The sequence below is a fragment of the Poecilia reticulata genome, chromosome 2 (assembly GCF_904066995.2).
Source record: "Poecilia reticulata chromosome 2, P_reticulata-male-v2, whole genome shotgun sequence".
Lineage (NCBI taxonomy): Eukaryota > Metazoa > Chordata > Actinopteri > Cyprinodontiformes > Poeciliidae > Poecilia > Poecilia reticulata.
This window is the reverse complement of record NC_088831.1, coordinates 22,028,353-22,048,759: the sequence shown is the minus strand read 5'-3', so window position 1 is coordinate 22,048,759 and position 20,407 is coordinate 22,028,353. Positions and strand designations below refer to the sequence as shown.

Here is a 20,407-nt window from a genome sequence, read left to right as displayed (position 1 = left end):
AGGAACATTGAATAAAAGGAATCAACTGAATAACTCCTCTTCCTCTCAAAAGCTTCCCTTCGCTCGCTGCATCCCGCTCTCTATTTACCCTCCTTCCCTCTCTAAACTCACTAATTACAGAACTGCGGCTTCTCCCTCTCCATCGCCCTCAATACCTCTGGAAAAATAAAATAAAAGGTCTTGTTTCTTCTTTCCTGGCGGAGGCTCTGGCGGTATATTTGGAGAGAGGCCTGTAATGTTTAGCCTGGAGACGGAGGAAAACTCTGAGTGTTGCTGCTGCTGCTGTTGTTTCTTAGAGGTCTTCGTGCCAGCAGGGCTGGAGAGCCCTGGTGAACCTGAGGTCAGTTTACATCTAATAAAGACATAACGGCTTAGTCAGCACATCTGACAGGAATGAGGGAGCGCACACGTTCAGGGAGCGGCGTTGCACAGCGAAGCCGGAATAAAGGCAGATTCCATCTTGGCCAATTGACTGTCACCTTGTGTGTGCGTCATTTTCCTTTCATGAAGTGACTCCATTACATCAACGCCCAGCGCCATCTCGGCAACAAATGGAACAATAATCATAATGAGGTCGGCCGCGCATTCACAGTTCAGTGAACATAATCGTTATTTTCCCGCGGCGTCAGGAGGAGCTTGTCGCCGTTTTGGCTCAAGGTCGGCCATATTGCGTTCGCATCGACTTTGATGTGTGGTTCTGCTTCGTCATCACGGCCGAGGATTTCTCATTTGGCTTTCTGATTACCAACACACTCGACTTCAGCACACGCCATTAAAGGGTTCAGCTGAGCGTAAAAATTAATAAGTGCATAATTCAAGGATGGGGCAATTATTAAAGAAGGATGGTGGCAGGAATATGAAGCTTAGTAGCTTTCAGTGGGCCTGGAGGCAGACTGAGGGGCTTCTGGTGTTAGGGGAAGATACATTTACATCGGAATTCACCAAAAAGTGGCATTAATTAAAATAAAAACGGAAGTAGAAACACACAAATGAGTTCAGAAGAGATTGCACTTATTACAGTGCAATTGTGAACGGATATCGATAGTAAATCTCACTTTTCAAACAAACGCGTTACGCATGACGCATCATCAGACATGGCAGTAAATGTTTTGGATAGCGATAGCTTTAGGCAGAATGTTGACAGAATGGCCAAAACAAAATGTTACTTCAACGTTTTTGTGGGAAAAAAAGTTATTTTGAGATAAAACGTAATTTATCAGGGTTTTTTTTGCAACATTTAAGGCAGAAACAGTAGATTGATTAACACTGTTAATGTAACAGGTTTAGCCAGAGTTATGTATGTATGTATGTATGTATGTATGTATGTATGTATGTATGTATGTATGTATGTATGTATGTATGTATGTATGTATGTATGTATGTATGTATGTATGTATGTATGTATGTATGTATGTAATGTGCTGCTTCTGATTAGCATATTTAATAAAACTATTTAACAGGGTTTCCCCATGAGTATTATAAGCTTGGCGGGCCACCAGGTCTTACCAGGCTTTACTTGCCCCCACCACCAGGCTAAGCATAGTTTGCTTATTTTAAATTGAGCTTTTTATACACCACTAACCATAAAGACGCATTAAGCTAGGTTCATAGTTGACGCACTAAACTGGGCAAAAGTTCCTAAATTAAGATATCTACTCGTCTAGCTGTGTTAAAAGCTAGAAGTGTTGTAGCTTTTAACACAAAATCACACTGGACTGCCCTAGTGCCTCCTACCACCGGGTTTAGCAAGTTCTCTGGTGGAAACCTTGTAAATAGTACTACTTCACGTAGTACTATGACGAGATGTGTTTTTCGTTTTTTTGATGTTTTGTCTTAGTACTGCTACAAACTTCTGCATATTTTCTTGTGAATTTCTCTTGAGCTCAAGCCAGGTCATCATTTTAAACAAAAATAAGACACTGTTTTAAATTTGTTTCACATATTTTGACAAAAGGAATGGCCAAAAATAAATTCAACCTCCACTAGAGACATATCCCGAAAGACTGGTAGAAATAGATTATTCTGCAATATATTGACTCGGGGGGGATAGAATTCAAATTATCATCACAATTGTCAAATTTCTATTTGTAAAATTCTAAAAAAAAAACAAAAAAAAAACCAAATCAAAACATAGGTACTACTTTGTTCATAAAAATCCCTCCCAAAGAATGTAAAGTTTTGTAGAAAAGTTGATTGGTGAGAATACTTTTGCAAATCACTCCAGTATGTTTCCGAATGGCTGCACAGTTTAGAGTTTCCATCAAAAAACAACATGAAATTTAAGAGAAATTGTAATTACTTATATTCTGTTTATACATAGAGACTATGGGACAAAATAAAACTTGACAGGTTTTGATTTTCTCCAATCACTTCTTCCCCCAGAGTCCACTTTCAGTATTTAAAGGTTCAATAACGTAGCGATAATAGATGTTACACCGTTGTGTCCCTTTCTCTCTCCTCCTGACCTTTTCTCTTCAGCCAGCTCTTCCTGTCCTCTCTCGGCCAGCCAAAAGCAGTGATTGATTTTTACCGCAGAGAAAAGCTCATTTCTGAGACAGTTACTGTGAAAAAAAGACAGCCTACAAATATGGTGGACGGCAAGACACGTAAGAACGAGCGTGTGAGTGCCTGTAGCTGTCAGTTCCCCGAATAGCCTTTAAATATATGTTATAGGGGATATATTTCAACCGCAGATTCATGGCCACCTAGGAATCTCTGACAAGTCAGACGATGTTGGGCTGCTGTTTATTTCAGCGCAGCGGACACCCGATGGCACGCTATATCAAAACGGACGAGCCAGGCCATGTGGCCGGGTAAATTCTGAGGCGAGAAGATTAATCTCTCGTTTTCGCTCCGTGTGTTTAATTGGCTTTTCAAATCGTTTGTGAGCGCTGTAAAAAGAAGTGTCTACTTTTATTGCAGCGCCTACAACAACACTTCACCTTTAACGGCAGGACGTCACGGGATGACTGCGAATATGAGCTGATAAATAATGGATCGTAGTCATTGACTATTAGCTGTAGGACTGGTGATGTTGGATCACTATATGCTCTTCCTCTCTGCAAGAACCCAGTGTTTTGGAGGGGGAAAAAAAATCTCCTGCTGGCATTCTCAAGAGACCAGCACTCAGACTCCCCCAGCCCTCCCTGCAGGGCTGAGAGTTGGTCCCTGGAGCGGTTTTCTCCCCACTGAGCTGGCCGTTTGGGAACTCTGCTCATGATTAACAGGAAACACACTGAACTCCTGCTAGCGCTCAAAGCTGATACATCCAATTAAGCCCAGTTAGGGACGGCCTGCAGAACGACGGGGCCGGGAAACAGAATCGGGGAAACAAAAGTCAGACGGCTGTCAGAGAAGAACCCCTGGGGAATGAGAATCACAGGAAACCAACAGGGAGGGAACGACCAAATAAGGCAATGTGGCTTACAGGTGGACATGCAGATTACATTCCCACTGTCCGTCAGGTTTTAGAAAAAAAAAAGAAAGTGCAGCATACATGTTTTACTATCTGAGGAACACTGCCAGAGGACAACCTGACTAGTTCACATGTTTGTATTTTGTAGTATAAATTATCGTAATTACTGGTACTGTGCAGTTGGTAGAGCTGTTGCCTTGCAGCAAGAAGGTTCTGGGGTCGATTCCCAGCCCCAGTCTTTCTGCATGGAGTTTGCATGTTCTCCCTGTGCATGCGTGGGTTTTCTCCGGGTACTCCAGTTTCCTCCCACAGTCCAAAAACATGACTGTCAGGTTAATTGGTCTGTCTTAATTGCCCCTAGGTGTGAGTGTGTGTGTGCATGGTTGTTTGTCCTGTGTGTCTCTGTGTTGCCCTGCGACAGACTGGCGACCTGTCCAGGGTGACCCCCGCCTCTCGCCTGGAACGTTAGCTGGAGATGGGCACCAGCAACCCTCCCGACCCCACTGAGGGACAAGAGTGTACAGAAAAAGGATGGATTATCGTAATCCTAAACTTTCTCATCCTACTTAATTCATTTTTAATTTAGTAGTTTTGGCAAGCATTGTTTTCCCCCCTCATCAGGACATAAAGGCAATAATGGTTTGCCATTTTATTTTAATGTATCCAAAATGACAAATTATTGCTTGTTACATTGAAAAACAGGCCGTCTGGATATTCTTATATAGATCTAGACTCTAATATTTGATAGGTCTTGTTATTTTTTTTATAGACAACAGATGAAATATCACCAGAAAAGAAAAAAAATCCACCTTGCGATGTGTTTCTGGCACATGACAACACATTCCGAGTCAGACTATTGATCATCTTGAATTATAGATATGTGTAAAACACCATAAAGGTTCAAACGCCTTAGCAGACAAAAGGAAGCTTAAAGAGCAGCGAGCTAGAGGTTGAGATGCAGCGCCAGGAGGAGTAGATTGAGAGAGCACCACAGAGAGAGTGAAACTGGAGGAGAGACCAAAAATGATTACACTGAACCTCAGCCAGAACAAAGCCAGTAATAAAAGTAACAGCATTCTGGACCAGTAATAAATACATCCACTCTGTGAACACAATTTCTCTCTCTCTCTCTCTCTCTCTCTCTCTCTCCTGGCCAGCGAAATGTTCCTGTGATTGGTCATACAGGCTTAGCAGCGGTGGGCTCCGGTAACCAGCTGGCGGCCGCAGCCGACAGTAAATTAGGTTTGCCGGGAGAGCGGCCCGTAAGCTGCACTCACACAGAGGCGGGCGGGGGGGTCCGCCGGTGCCGAAGCTTCCTGCAGGAATCGCGCTCATGCGTAGAGGAAAAATTGCGTTCCAGCGCGCAACGTCCTCAGCAGACGCCGAAAAAGACAAACACATAAAACATTTTGTGCAGACGCTGAAAGTCAAATGAGACTTGGCCTCCTTAGCACACTGCTGCTGGGTCAATCCAGTCGTTAAACCCACTCCCTCTCTCCCTCTTGAAGAGAAACGTGAGTTAAAGCCCTTCAGGGTGAAGGCAGCAGGACTTTTGTTTTTATCTTGTGGAGAAACTTGACATTTTGAACCAAAGACTCAATTTATTCCACTTCACTCTGGTATCAGTCGGGTATGTCTTTTTATTTATATGTTACATTTTTTATTGACTTTCAGAACTGTTTTGACATATTCCTGATGTTTTTTTTTATGTTGTCACGATGTGAAGCACTTTGAACTGCTGTGTTGCTGAAATGTGCTACAAAAATAAACCTGATTGACTGATTTCCAGTTGTTCAATCTAGTCATTAGTATCTTCCAGATGGTTTCAAATTTAGATTTTTTTCACCAAAAAGCAAATATGCAGTTCTGTGCCCAACACTATTTCTGCCCAATCTGTTTCAAACCAAAGTGGAAGTGAGGAAAAGGCAATACTGTCTGAAAACACTGAAATATTTCATTCCTCAGAACTCCTTTACAACAAAAGAACAAATATGCTTTCATCACTTCCTCTAAATTTATTGGCTTTGATCTAAACAGAGCATTTTTATGGTAACATATCAGGTTAAAGGTTTTAAAGGTCGCTCCATGATATTTTTTATGTTCTTCTGGAACTAAGAAGCTGCACACATGCTGTTAAGCAGGCCATGTCCTCTATCAAGCATTTAGATGTATTCAAACTGATCCGTGATCTCTGGCTTGGTTTTAATAGGCCCAACAAAATAGCATAAGAAGCATCTTTACCCCGCAGTGCCCGAGCCAGAGTGCTTCACAGTGCATGGGATGCAAAATATTGGTTCTATCACTCGACAAGATGCTGCTCCATTTCTTCGGCCGGTCAGTGTGTTCCTTGGCGATGCATAATCCCTTTAAGCCTACATTGTTTGTTCAACAATTGGACGTTGCAGTGGGTTCGTGCTGATTGTTTGGCTTCGGTGAATCTGATTATTGGCTGACTTTTTGCCACTTTTGTTACTCTTCAATCCCTTATAATAGTAGTTTTCAGTTTTCTTTCACTTTTTCTGGTGCCTGTTTCCATTTCAAAGCATGTGAGGTCTTTTAAGTGTCCTTTAATGTTCTGCTTCTCTTTATGCTACCCTTGTCCAATCAAATTTTAATCTAAAGTATTCATTTAACAATGTCTGGAACGAACCATTTTACTCAGAGAGGAGCGCACTATAGCCAGCATTTTTTAAATCTACGTCCTTAAATAAGTACCGTCTGTTTGTTAGCAGAATGACTGGATCACTGGCTGAACTTCACATTGCTATTATAATCAGGAAACTCCTTTAAATGAATAAAATAATTCAACAAACATCACCCATGCTATGATTCAAGTCAGAGAGTGAATGTGCATGCACTGCTTCTTTTTTTCTGACACAGGTTGCAAGTTTATTTATTTCTATTATGTCAGAGAAGAAATGTTCCCCAGTGTAGTGCTGGAAGTGTTGGTGAAAGGTTGTTATTGGAGAGGAAGGAGGACAGACAGAGGCCATGGCTGCTTCGATTCATTTATTTCAGCCTCTCCCTTTTGGGAGCAGAGTTTTACCAAAACCGGAGTCCTGGTAGTGTATGGTGGTTAGATTTGGGTTTTAATCAGTGCTGTCAATCCATTAAAAATCAGATTCATTGCACTCTAACACTGTGATTAATTACAATTAATCAGTATGTTTAACTTTGGGATCTTGAAATGTAAAAATGCCAAAAAATGTCTTATTGTCTCAATAACCAGACATCTCATTTCTTCAGGTTTTCATATTCAGGAAGGTTTAATAAACGCAATTTTGTTTCAAGCTCAATTCAGAAATGTTAACTGGATTTTCTTTGGTGGAAGTAAAATTCACCTTTGCAATAATCTGGCTACATGCTACCTTGGTTTTATCCAAACGTCCTTCACTGTGTTTGTTTTGTTATGTTTTGGTGCCAGCGGTCTCCATCTGACTGTAATCTGACAAGAAGGAGCAGAGAGAAAGTGCAAAAATCACATAAAGTTATTGTATTGTTGACCACAGTACAGGACTGTATAACGCGCCGCTTTGAACAAAACAACTCTACGTGGCAGAGCGTCTTTTAGGTCAAAATAGGTAGTGCGATCAATCTGTATCATGTAATAAACGTTTTAGATTAACCCCAAGCATTAACGCATTAGCAATGACTGCCATGGTTTTAATAGTAATTACATATTCCAACATGGATCTTTGCAAAACCAGTTTCCACTAATTAGATCTGGTGGGACAAAAATTCCACTCACACTTGTGTTGGATTTTTACCAGACAATGAAAGTGAAGTAAAAGATCTGATGAGCGCAGTCAGCATCACAGCACCAGCAAACAACTGAGCCCAAAATAAATCACTAACCTAACAGAGTGAGATAGAGAGATGGGAGCTGCGTGGAGGAGAGTGGTGCTGTTAGCCAGAGGTGCCAATTGGCCAGGTCAAATGTAATTACCACAAATAGAGAACAAATACACACAGTTATGTTCACATACACACAGAGTGTACACACACAAACCCACAAGCTGGACCATTTGTCTGCAAGCTGCCACTAAAAGGATACAAATCAGTGGCAGATAAAGAGGTTTAGCAGCGGAAGAAAATACACTTGAGTTAAAAAGGATGATGCAAATCTCCATTCTGTGGTCTGTAAGGCTTGCCGGCATTGCTAAAGATAACAGCGACTTTTAATAAACTAAGCTATGAGTCAGCAAATAGACTTGAGGGATCGCCATCTCACAAACACCAACCGTCTGACCCAAACTGTCAGCGTCAGACAACAGGAAGTCACACAGGACGTCCGAGAACCAACCAGAAGCAAGAGAAGCCATAACCTGGAAACTGATGAAACGCAAGTTCACTTTCACTCAAGTTTGACATCACCATAGAAGAAGTTACTAACTAGGGCTGTTGTGAAATAATGTTTTAGTAATTGAGTACTCTGTCGATTATTCTTAAGATTAATCGAGTAATCAGGAGGAGAGAGAGAGAGAGAGAGAGACAGAGAGCGAAAGAGAAGAGAGACAGACAGAAAGAGAGAGATTTCCCGACCAAAAAGCTCGCTTGTCAGCAGCGCTCTTCCCACCGTTCGCTTTGTCCCGCCCACCAGGCAGCTCTAGGAGGGGAAAGGCCGTCGTACTTCTAGCATCATGCCAGTCAATTTAAGAACGCTTATTTGTCCCCCGATAAAAACCCGATAAAAACCTGCAAAATTGGACATTACTCTGCTAGCTCTTAGCAACAACTCATAGGTGGAAGTGAGAGCGCTGCCCAACACAAATCATGACCCAGCCGGAAGGCGGTGCACTAAATAATAAAACATAATTTAACAACGCTTCAAGGCAGATAGATTTTCCTGAAGGAATTGTAATAATTGAAGTATTAGAATCGTTACAGACCCATTACTGACCAAGACAAACATGGAGACCTTCTAAGCTCACTACCCTTTAGTCGGACGAAGCAAAGATTAGGGTACTTGACCTCACAGTGAAGCTTTCATACTTAGCAACAGTTGGGTAACATTCCTGCATGCTGCATGGTAGTGGGAGCATCATGCTGTGGGTTGTTTCTCTCTAGTGGTACCAATGTATTATGTTCAGGAAACATGAAGGGATAATAAGGAAAAGGGAAATTGATCATTTTCTTCAACTTTTTTTCTCAAATATTCCAACAGGATTTGAAGCTCACATGAAAATATTTGACAGGAAATCAACTAAAGTTAAACAAGCTCTGACATCAACAATGTCATGTTTTTTGTTCCACGATCCACTTGGAAGGAAAACAACTTTAAAAGCCTCAAATCGCTACGACATTTTGTCGACAATGATGGTGTAAACGTCTGACTGACGAGGTACGTACACTACAGTCTATCAAAACTCACTCTGCTCTTCAAAACAAAGCAGCTCGCCTGTGAATAATGTCACCTTAATGCGGCCGAAGTGTTTTGTTGGTGGAGAGAACGACGTGTGTGGCTGGCTGCCCTTCAGCTGCTGACGGATTTAAAAGCCGCGGAGAACATCCAGCTGTTCCTCGGTGTGCGAACGGGGACGCTGCATGTCTTCATTTAGGCAGGACGACCGCACACAATGCAGACGAGCCGGGCGGAAATCCATTCAGCTCATTCAGACAGCAGCACAATAACAGGAGCTGAATTAAGTGAAACAGTAGGTGGGTCTTTGTCCAAATAAGTCTGAGCAGCGTGTCCCCGGAGAAACGACTGAATATCGGCGAACTGAAAAGAGAAAATTGTTGCCGACCTCTGCTCTAGTCGGTGCTTGGCAAGGCAGGTAGTATTTTTCTCTTTCAGCTCTGAATTGTATAATATCTCCTACAGTAATAATGTCTGCAGGATTAAACAGCAAGATAAAAAGAAAAAAAAAAAAAACAACTGACGGCTACCAGGTTAAGATTAGCTTGCTTTTTATGTCTTTCTGTTCCTTTGAATCAAAGAAACACTGCGCAGCAGAAAATGTTACGGATTGTTTAAATTATTACTATTGTTTAAAATCAGATGGTTTCGGCTTTGCTTTGTCCTTGAAAATGTTAAAAGAAACGTCTTCCTGCCCACTTGACCTCTCTGCAGCTTTTTTGGAACAATATGATATATACAGAATTTGATGTTGTGAGCTGCATGACTTTTATACGCCACTAATATCAGCAAAGTCAGGCCTTCACAGCAGAAATAATTTCTACTGGAATGTGAGTTTTTAGTTCATTTCCTGTTTCTGCAATCTGAAAACGACCTTTCAGGAATTTTGGAGTGATATTTAATCCCCTTGGTGACTTCAGATTAGATGATGCTCAAGACTGATTCTAATGGCTTGTTAGTGACCAACACCAAAGAGGGTTACGACTTTCCTAGAAGAACTCCAATCACAAAAACGCTGAAGCAGTTTATGCAAAAGTTTACTTAAAACCCTTTGAACTACCATCCTTTTTTTGCTTTTGAAGGTTGTTTTCAGTGAAACTCAGTAAGTTTTACAGCACAAAATGCAGCTGACGTTACCAAAAGAAAAAAAAAAGCCTCCGCTGGTCTGGGGAAATTGCTCTGAGAAACATCTTATATATCTAACAACTAACTCAGTGAGTACAAAACACACCAAGGCCATAGCTAAGGATTTTGGACTCCAGCAATGACTGACAACACATTCTCAGCTGTATGCTATCAGAGATGAGGCACATGTTCATTATCTGTCTGCAAACATTTCACTCCTCTTCAGAGTGAGGCTGTGAACTGCTCTGCTGCTCCGTCTCAGGCGTAGGTGTGTTTGTGTGCGTCAGTCATTTGCTGCGCCTACACCGTGGGCTTTGCTGTCGGCTGCGTTTCTGCACTTCCCCACCGTGGTCTGCAAGCACATGTGGATTTCTGACTCCGGGACTCTGGAGTTTGTCTGTCTTCTGGGAGAGTGCGCGCAGTGCGGATGAGGCAGTGGGGAGGAGACTCGAAGCGAGCCACGGCGTGGAGCAGAAAGGTGAGGGAGAAACGGGTGAAGTGAGAAAGGAGCTGAACTGATAATATGTTGTCAAGTCACAGCTAACGCGGTGAGGTGTCAGCCGAAAACATCAGACCGGGCCCTGTCACTGCTGCTGTGGGAGAGTGGGTGAGCTGTGTGTCATGGAAAACTTTGGAGAAAAAGTTGCTGCTGAAGAAAATGCAAAGTTTTTAATCCTTTCGCTTGTTAGATTTGTATCAGCAACTTTACCGATCGGTGATTAATGCTATGAAAACATAAATTTCACAACGCCAGACAAGTGTGTTGTGAGTTTTCATTGTCCTGTTCTAACAGGATATTTGATCATCCTCTATCCCTGCTTAAAGGGGCAGCATTATGTGTTTTCCAGTCAAATTGTATCACTTTATAGCACAATAAAGTAACTATGTCACCTTCAGTTGTTATAAAAATCCTGCATGTATCAAATATGACGTAAAAGAAATTAGATTTTGTAATTTAACGCCTTGAAATTAGGCCTCTGTCTCTTCAAAAAAGTTTGGTTCTTTCTAAAACTTTGCCTTCAAGAAGTAATCACAACACAGCTCCTCTATTAACCCTTTAACAATGTTTTTTTTTTTTTTTTGTGTTGCCCTGCGACAGACTGACGACCTGTCCAGGGTGACCCCGCCTCTCGCCCGTAACGTTAGCTGGAGATGGGCACCAGCAACCCTCCCGACTCCACTAAGGGACAAGGGTGTAAAGAAAATGGATGGATGGACAATGTTTTTTTTACCAGCGTCGCTCTGAGAAGTAGCTCCTATAATGAGCTCAGCAGATGCTCAGTTCCACCAGCTGTTTGCTAATTGCTGCTGGCTAGTCTGAAGGAGCTGAGTGGGGCAGTCATGGGATACAGTGCTTTGCAATGCTGGAGCTCAGACACTTGGAAGCTGCAGCTCGAAGGAGGAGCGTCATCACTCAAGGCGGGGCTAGGTCCACCCAGGTGTTTTGCTCAGCTAAATGGTTGCCATGGGAGATCAAAGGATTTCTCAAACGTGCATAAAAGAATCAAAGCAAAACGCTCCGGGTATGTTTTTAAAGAGGCAATAACATTCTAACATAATAACATTCTAACATAATGTAAAGCTCAAAAAAGTTGATTCACATAATTGTTTCTGTCCCTTTAAGAAAGGTATTCCCACAGCATGCTGCATCACCACCGTGTTTCACTCTGCATTCTGTTCATAGACCAGAAACTTTGGTCATATCTGACCAGAGAACCTTCTTCCCCCTCTTGGCTTGTAACAAAACTGATAACATGACGTGTTTTGGTTTGTTTTTTTGCTACTCCTCTGTAAAGGTTAGATTTGTAGAGTAAACTACTGCGATCCTGCTGACGGATGACTGAGCGAGGGATCTCTGCACCTCCTTCAGACTTATCGAGTTCTTCTTGGCTGCTTCTTTGATTAGCACCCCGGCCTGTCAGTTTAGTGGTCATGTCTTGATTGGTTTAAGGTGATTGATACCACTTTTATTTCCAGAGGAAAAATAGAACAGCGATCTGTGTGATCGTCAAAGCTTGGGAAAAGCCTTTATAACCCAACCCTTCTCCACATTTATTTCTCTGCTCTGTCTGCTGGGTTCCTTGGTCTTTAGGATGATGTTTGTTCACTAACAAAACTCTGAAGCCTTCATAGAACAGTAGATCTATTGACAATAAATTACATTTCACTGTTGGGATCTAATAAGGTCACTTCTACAGACAAGCAACCTTAATAGGAGGCACTGCAAGCGGTTAGGGGTGTCAGAGTAAAGGAGGCAGACCGTTCCTACTCTAACGCTTTGAGTGCTGTTCTGAGTTGCTTCACTTTCACATCCATCCATCCCTTTTTTACCCTCTCCAATCTCCTGATTTTACCCCAGCCATCTCTTTTCTTTTGAGTCTGACCAAATACGATCAGCCGTCATCTTGATCGGCAGGTTGACATCTGTTGTACTCTGAAGACCGGCGTGCCTTAAGCTGCTGTGCATTTAAACGATTGCAAGTGCAAGTGAGCCACACAGGTGAGGTGAATGTTACAAAGTAGATTAAGGGCATTCTGTCTTTCCTACACCCTCCATCTCTTCCTCTTTTCCTGTAATGCCTCTAAGGGCTCACTCTTCTTATTGTCTTAGCGCACATTATCTTGTATAGGCTCTGCTTCTTTATGCTTCTAAAGCCCTTTGTCTCCGAATTGCTGTCTTTCTCTGCCTCTGCCTCTAGTCCTGTGGATAGATATTCAAAGTGTAGCTGCCTCTGCTATGCCCTGATTTTAAGAGTTCAAATCTAAAAGAAAAGCCAACCTGCAGCATGCATCCAGGACCAACCCGAATACAAATCCGGCAGACTTTCTCTCGTGAACACGCGCACGCAAACATACACACCGAGCGGATTTAGCATCTAGCATCTATTTGTATGCTAAATCGAAGCTGAGAGGCCAGCTGCAGATCATGATCAAGAGAGCTGATGAGACAAAGACAGTGGGAGGAACAGCCAGTGAGCCTTTCACCTCCTCTGTTCATCCATAGCACAGGGATTTTCATATAAATGACAGCAGAGCTGAAGATTCACTGAGTACTCTAGTTCACCGGCAAACAGGGAAAAAAAAGAAAAAAAGTCTTTTCTTTGTACTTTTCTGGACTTCGTTACAGCAAAAGCACAACAAATTTATTTCTAATTTATTTCCTCTAATGAGCCGAAGGAGATACCGCCCTCATCATTTGTCTGGTACCATAAGGACTTTAATGATTATCGGCGATGTCTTCCGGACATTAATCCCTGTTGCGGACAGATAATTGCCTTCAGCTGTAGGCCGAGCAGGTAGAAATAAATCAACTGCCCAAATGTATAAAATAAGCATTAAAAACATGAACGCCGTACACCTGGCCGCTGCGTGAGATGGAAACGTTTCTTCGAGCCTCAGTGCGCCTGAATGCTAGTTCTAAAAGTCAGATCCGGGATTTTATTTGCTAAAGACGTCCAGTACTGCGAGCGGTAAGACAGGATGTGGAGGCTGCTATCAGGTACAGGCTTATTAATGAAGAGGAGTTCTGCTAATTCACCCACGGCACTGACAGCTTGTCTGTGCAGGGCTGAGCGGGTTGGGGTTGTTGAGGCCCGTCTCTCGCTGTGGTGGAGAGGTGCAAACAATCACACGCACATTCACACCAAAGTGTTTTACAGACAGACGGCTTAACCTGACTCATAACTTCTGGCTGTGAGAGGAAACTGGAGTCCCCAGAGATAACCAAAGCACAACCTCCTTGCTGATTAAGTATTGTTGACAAATTGCAGTGATAATCATTAAAATGTTGAAATCTCACAAATAATTAAATTATTACACCAAATGTCTTTGGTAATTATTCTAATCCCACCATGTTTTGAGGTGGAAAACCCAAATCTAGAAGCGTGGAGGTCAGGGTCACGGTGGAGGTGATGCACTTTAACGAGAGCTGAGACAACGAAGCAAAGAACAGCAGCTGGGAAGAAGACACTGTATGACAAAAAGATCTGACAAGGACTGAACAAACCGGGAAGGAACACACACAGAGGGAGGATGGTTACTGGCATAAAGGAGCCGCTTGATTAACTGAATGTGGAACGAAGCATGAACCGCCATAGCACTCGTAAACATAATGAAAACTATTACTAAACTGAGCATAGATAATCACAGAAGAGACTAAATATGTAATCGAGTGAAAGTGACCTGGCAAGTCAAGAACATGTATTAGAAGAAAACATCAACCACAACTCACAACAGAGTCCAAACCAACACAGGGAAAACCTGGAGCATAAAGCAAAACTTCCCAATGAAAACAAGACGGAGTCCCGCTTAGATTCTACAGCTTTTGCAAAAACTGACAGGTTATCTGGCGCCTGGGAAACAACAATGTGACAAAATATAGATAAGGGTGAGATCACATTTAGTAAGCAAAAGTCTGGTCCATAACAACAGCTGAACCATCCAGGTCAGACTATTTCTCAACAGGTTTTATTTGTTTTAGACAAAAGGCTCAATAACCAGAGAGGCTAATCTGCACAACTAAAACCAGAAACGAACCAGGAAAGTAAAGATTCATGGAGAAAAAACACAAACAAAATGTTAACTAAACTATAGAAGACTATGTTAGCAAACATCGAAGCATAAACAAAATCTTCACCGACAATAATAGAGAAAATGTGCTAACACAGTGATCTGCTGCTTCATCCACTTTGTGTGTGCGCGTGCGTGTGCGGTGGTTTCAATTAGCTTTCAATACTTGAGATTATTCCCAGGAGCAAAATGCATTGATCCATGCAAGAACATAATCATTTTCTTCAGAAAACAGTACCTGCGACTTTATATAAGTATTAACATGATTTCTAAAGCTCATATTTGGAGATACAACTGATAACGGTTGAGGCTAAAGAGCTTAATGCTCCAAGGTCTTTAATGTACGTGACAGGGCCGGACGAAGGCCTCCAGTAACTCTGCAACGTCCCGAACATTTTAGACTTAATGCTCTACTCACGTCTCAGTTCTGTAGGAGGAACACCTCTCAAGGGGAATCTTCAGGACTCTGTCTTTGAGGCCAACAAAGAGCGACCTGTCGCTGTGCAGGATCTGAAGGCTCAGGATCGGCTCTCGGACACCGGCTGGATGGAGCTCCATCTCCTCCAGGTAGCAACCCTGCAGGTTTTTGTTGGGCGTGGCCAGAGCCTTCAGGATGGTGCCATATTCTGGACAAAAACAACAGAAAACAAAAAGAAAAGTCAGGGTTTTCTTTTAGGCCAACACATAATCCGATTGGAGACAAACCAAACCTGTGCTGATGTACATGACGTGGAAAAGGGTGTCCATGCCCTGGACGATGTCCACGACCAGGTTTGAGAAGCGGACGTCGTCCTGCATGACGAGAGGATCCACGGACTCTGGCTGCACCACGTCGTTCATCAGGTAGAGCCGCTGCGCGTCCTGAAGGCTGCGCTCCGTCAAACCCTCGTTGGGACCTTTGTCGTTTATGGTGCCACACTGCAGAGGGGAAAACACAAATCAGATGCATAAAGAACTGTAAAGCAAACGGGAAAACAAGATTTATTTAAATTACAAAAGTACGAAGCCATGTTCTCGATGGTTGATTTTCGAGGAAACCATGCAGCTGCTGGAACTTCATCATAAACACGTTTTTTTCTTTCACTTTTACCCTCAGTAAGTTTAAAGACACATATGATGAAAAAAAGGGTTTGTAGCAAAAATTGCTTTGTGGATGAGAAAAATTTTCAGATTTTTTAAAGATACTATGTGAAATAAACATTGCAGACCAGAGATGCACCAAAAATGATTTCAGCCCTTATTTTTTATTTTTTTTGACTATTGACCAGCCAGTCAGAAACTGAAAAACTTGAACCTTTAAGATCAGTCGTCTATCAACTATCACATGGTTTATACTGTATTTGAAACTATTTTAAAGGAAACAATACCTGTGGAGAGATATCTGAAATTCATTCAGGCTGCAAGAGACAACAGATAACAGGAACTGTGAGTGGAGAAAAGCATTAATCCTTTCGAGTCTCTGTCTCTGCCAGGAAAGGAACATTGTCGATTTGGAAATGTTGGCAGCCCTTTAGAAACCCCTGATTTAAAGTAAGAACACTATTTTACAAATGCCAGACCCACCGGCTGTGTTAAGAGCTGATGCTAAAGACTGCTTCAAAAGTCAAGCCCATAATCATTTAGGCTTCGTATTAGTAATAATGTAAAGTAGCTGTTCTACAGCACATGCTGTGACATTTCCCCTGCTACGAAAATAAATAATTAACGACTCTGTCATGAGAGGAACCTTAGAAATATATTGTTGATGCAGTTCCTATGTCCTCTGTTATAGCTCAAAAGGGGAACTCTCAATCTAATTCAGTTCAAACAAAAAATACTTTGAAATTTTAAATGCATTAATATGTATAACAGGGACAATGTACATTAATAAATATTGCAATAAATGCACCAGAATTAGTCAAATAGGTCATTTCCATCCACTGTCCCTGAGCAAAAGGAACATTTGTCTCACTAAAAACAAACAAATAATACAAATGCAATAACAATAATAAGCAAAGAAAACTACAATACAATTATTAGAAAAAAATAAGTAGTCATTAAAGCAGATTTAATTCTTCATCCAGATGGGAAAACACAGGTGGTCACAATATAGGATCACCTTAAAATCCTAAAAAAAAAAGAAGAAAAAAAATACCTTTAAAAAACTGATGTCATATCTAATGTGTTGGGAACCAGTTTGGGTTTGTCCCAAAGAGAAATTAAACATCGTCATAACGCATTAATCCACATAACCTCAACGACTTAAAAGTCTTAAAGTGTAAATGTTTTAAGACTTTTAAGTCTTAAAATGACTGTCTTAAGATGGATCTGATGACCTTTGAACCTCTGACTCATGTATGACCGTCTCAGCTAGCAGCTCCGTTTCCCGGCAGCAGAAACAATTTTCCGCAGCAACATATCCCGGATGACCCCATGAATTGTTGGCAAGCCCTGCTAATCTACCTCATTTGCTTTTGCTGCTCCTCTTTGAGTCTCCATCTGGTCGGATGTTTATAAAAAGTCATTCACAGAGAAGTTGGAGTTGTGATCTCTGCCCATGGACGTTGCAATTATTATAAATGACGTTTCCCTCCCTACACATTTGAACAATATTCCTTTGGATCCCCCACACATTTAGTATGAAATATTGCTTCCCCAGCACCGTTTCTATTGGTTCACAAATGAATCCACTCCAATCGATTCGCAGGAAAAAACTACTACAAGTCAAACTCTCCTGGTTGTCCTGGTTACCTACAACTCACCGCACTGCATGCTTCAAGCATCAACAACAAACAAGCGAACCGAGTCCGACTGACGTCTCACAACGTCTGGCTTGACAGAACGGTGCTGGTAGCTCAGTTGTAGTGACAGATGATTGAACTGCAGACAAGTGTAAAGTGTCTTTGCTGGAAGGAAGTTGACGTTTCTCAAAATGAATACATTTTCAAAATGAAATAGTCCGCAAGCTACACTTAAAATGAGAACCATGACAGACGGGTTAAGCAGAGAGAAAAGCCGCATGCGACTGACGAGCCGAGTGTTAGCCACTCCTGCTCCCCTCTCCTCCACATTACAAATGCTTGTGTTGCCTCTGTATTTGCCCATTACAATCGTTGGACGGCATGAACTTTTCCAGTCTTTGGAGCAGGCTCTGCATCCACGAAGCCCCATTTTTCAACCCCTCTGGAGTTCGGGGGTCGTAGTTCAGGTGTCGGCTGTCGCTGCAGCCCCATTACAGAAGCATCAACGGACCTGCTTTATCCATACCAATTTGAGATGCCAGATTAAACCATTACCCTGACATCAAACTAATTTAGCGAAATTGTGACGTGTGGGACTGTCTGAGTGTGACCCACAGATGCCGATCCTCACAGGCTGCTGTCCTGCATATTTTAGATGTGTCCCCACACCAAGTCATCTGATTCAATCATTGTGATTATCTCCTCCAGGTCTGCAGGAGCCTGCTAATGACCCGTTCATCTCAGTCATGCATGTTTAAGCAGGAAAACATATAAAACACGCAGCCCTGGAAAACAGTTAGCAGCCCCACAAGCACATCTAGAAACATTGTGACGACGATCTTGTTATTTTTAATGTTTCTTTGTGATTCAAGTCCCCTGTTAAATAAATAGTTTGAAACTCTATCAGACTTCCTTATACATTATTCCTGACATAATAATCCGTTTGTGGGCCATTCTGTTTTATTGTGACCGTATGAGAGAGACCAACAACTGATTTGTGCGTCATTGTGAAATGAAAGGAAAACGATGCAGGTTTTGAAAAGTTTTGACAAACAAAACATCTGAAAAGCGAAGCATGCTTACATGCACCATCCCCTTTACACTGACACCCATAAATAAAATTAAATACAACAAAAACAGATGGAATTAGTTCACCTGTGTGCAATTCAATCTCTGTGTAAATCCAGCTGTTCTGAGAATCAGATTGTTTTTATAACATTCGAGAGCAACGTATCAGATGGGCTGGAGGCACAGCTGTGGAGACGTGGTGGTGGTGCTGGTGCTGGTGTTTTGGTATGGAAAGGTTTTTCTACAATAGAAACATGAAATCTTTTCATGTTTGGGAGATACAGAGCAACTGTGGAAGAAAACATATTGGAGGCGTCAAAAGTCTTGGAGTCGCGATGGATATTTACCTACCAGAAGGACGACGACCCTAAAAACACATCAGAGCTGCAATAGGACAACTTGCATCAAGGTATGTTCATGTGTTGGAGTGGCTCAGTCAAACCCAAGACATAAATCCAATAAGATTAGATAGAGTTTACCGCTGGTTTTTATCCAATCTGTCAGAATCTCATCTAACTTGCAAAGAAGAAACGTTAAAATCGAACAAGAGATTGTGTCTAACAGCTTAGCATGAAAAAAAAGATCAACATTTTAAGCTATTCTTTTTGCAAGTTACATAAGGCTCTAAAACCTGTTTGCGACCTACTTTTAGATGTTTTTCTCTGGCCGCAGCTTACGCCCAGCTGAAACTGAAATGACAACTCTGTGTGTCTATCGCCAAGCTCCCTGAAGAGACTGCGTGTGGAAACCAACCTGGAAGTTGTGGATGGGGTTGGGCGTGGGGAGCCAGGTGGAGCGGGGATTCTCCTGGGAGCGGAAAGGCCCGTTGAAGGTTTGGGTGATGGCGCTCAGGTTGAAGGCACACACTGCGGAGGCTGCGATGCTGTTGCTGTTGCAGCGAGAGGGACAGAAAGGAAGAAAAGAAAAACACAAAAACAAAAAAGTAATGCATTTCAAAAACGATATTCAGAGCAGCTCGTATGCTGGGTGTTTTTGAAGGCATATCAGAAATCAGCATAATGCAGCTATGTAAGAAAGCCATTCTGCGGCGTCTTCCATCCTCCTAATGGAGGCCGTATCTTTTATGGCCACACTAAACAGCCGATATGTGTCTGGCTTGCTTTGCTGCAGGCTAATCTATGCTATATTATTAAGCTGAGGATATTGGAGGAAATTGTACAGATGATGAGCAAACAACACAGTTTTTTTTTATAGGTATAGGACTTTGCTACAGCTAAACTACCAGTGTTTAGCTTCTCTCTTAGCCGTCACAAGCTGTAAGCTAATGAGTTTCTTAACCGCCCACAACTGTTGACAGATTCTCCACACACACACACGCACGCGCGCGCGCACACACGCACACACACACACACACACACACACACACACACACACACACACACACACACACACACACACACACACACACACACACACACACACACAGATGTCTGACTGCTGCCATGGACTGGCTTCTAATGAGACTGATAAATCACTACTTATTAATGTTATGATGAAAGATTGAGACAGAAGCAGAGAAAATAAAAAAAGGTCCAGCTCATGAAGAGAACGATGTTATGTTAGCTAGCATGTTAGCTGGCGTGAGTTTTGGCATAAGAGAGGCAAATATCTAAAAAATAAATAAATAAAGACAAAAGATGAGATGACCTTTTCGAATGTCAAAGTCTTTTGAAAAAAGGGAAAAGATATAAATATCAAGTTTAGAAACTCTAAAAGTGTGACTATAATGCCTGAGTTATAGTCGCACCTTTAGAGCATGCAGTGACGCAGATGTGATCACATATATCTTCACACAAGTGTGTATTTTGCCAATCATTTAGGAGGTTAAAGTTAAAAAATTTCCTACTTTATGACTTCTAAGCTAAATATCAACAACAATAGCCATTCTTCTTCAACAACCAATGAAAATCAGCTTTAAGAAAAGTAGAAAATCCCTTAAAAATTAGACGTGAGCTCAGCTGTACGTCCAACACCGGGAATAAAAAGTGCAACGTACAGACGCAAAATGTCTTTAATACTTGGTTACAACCTTTATACACTGGCTTTTCGAGATGATTTTGAGTCAACGCTGATTTGTTTTGTTCTTCTTTGCTTTGAAAGGTGAGATCCTCTTCAGGTCTGTGAAGCAGG

At 42.0% G+C, this 20,407-nt stretch overlaps 1 protein-coding gene across 10 annotated transcripts in view; it reads right to left on the bottom strand.

The window, feature by feature from the left end:
• Positions 1 to 20,407, bottom strand: part of sema5ba (sema domain, seven thrombospondin repeats (type 1 and type 1-like), transmembrane domain (TM) and short cytoplasmic domain, (semaphorin) 5Ba) — a 221,888-nt gene that overhangs the window by 33,750 nt on the left and 167,731 nt on the right. For all 10 annotated transcript variants that reach the window (XM_081600568.1, XM_081600572.1, XM_081600576.1 and 7 more), the window contains 3 exons: positions 19,010 to 19,145; positions 15,179 to 15,386; positions 14,887 to 15,094 (listed from right to left, as the gene is read on the bottom strand). In XM_081600568.1, coding sequence (XP_081456694.1) covers positions 14,887 to 15,094; positions 15,179 to 15,386; positions 19,010 to 19,145 — 552 coding nt within the window. The remainder of the gene's footprint in view (positions 1 to 14,886; positions 15,095 to 15,178; positions 15,387 to 19,009; positions 19,146 to 20,407) is intronic.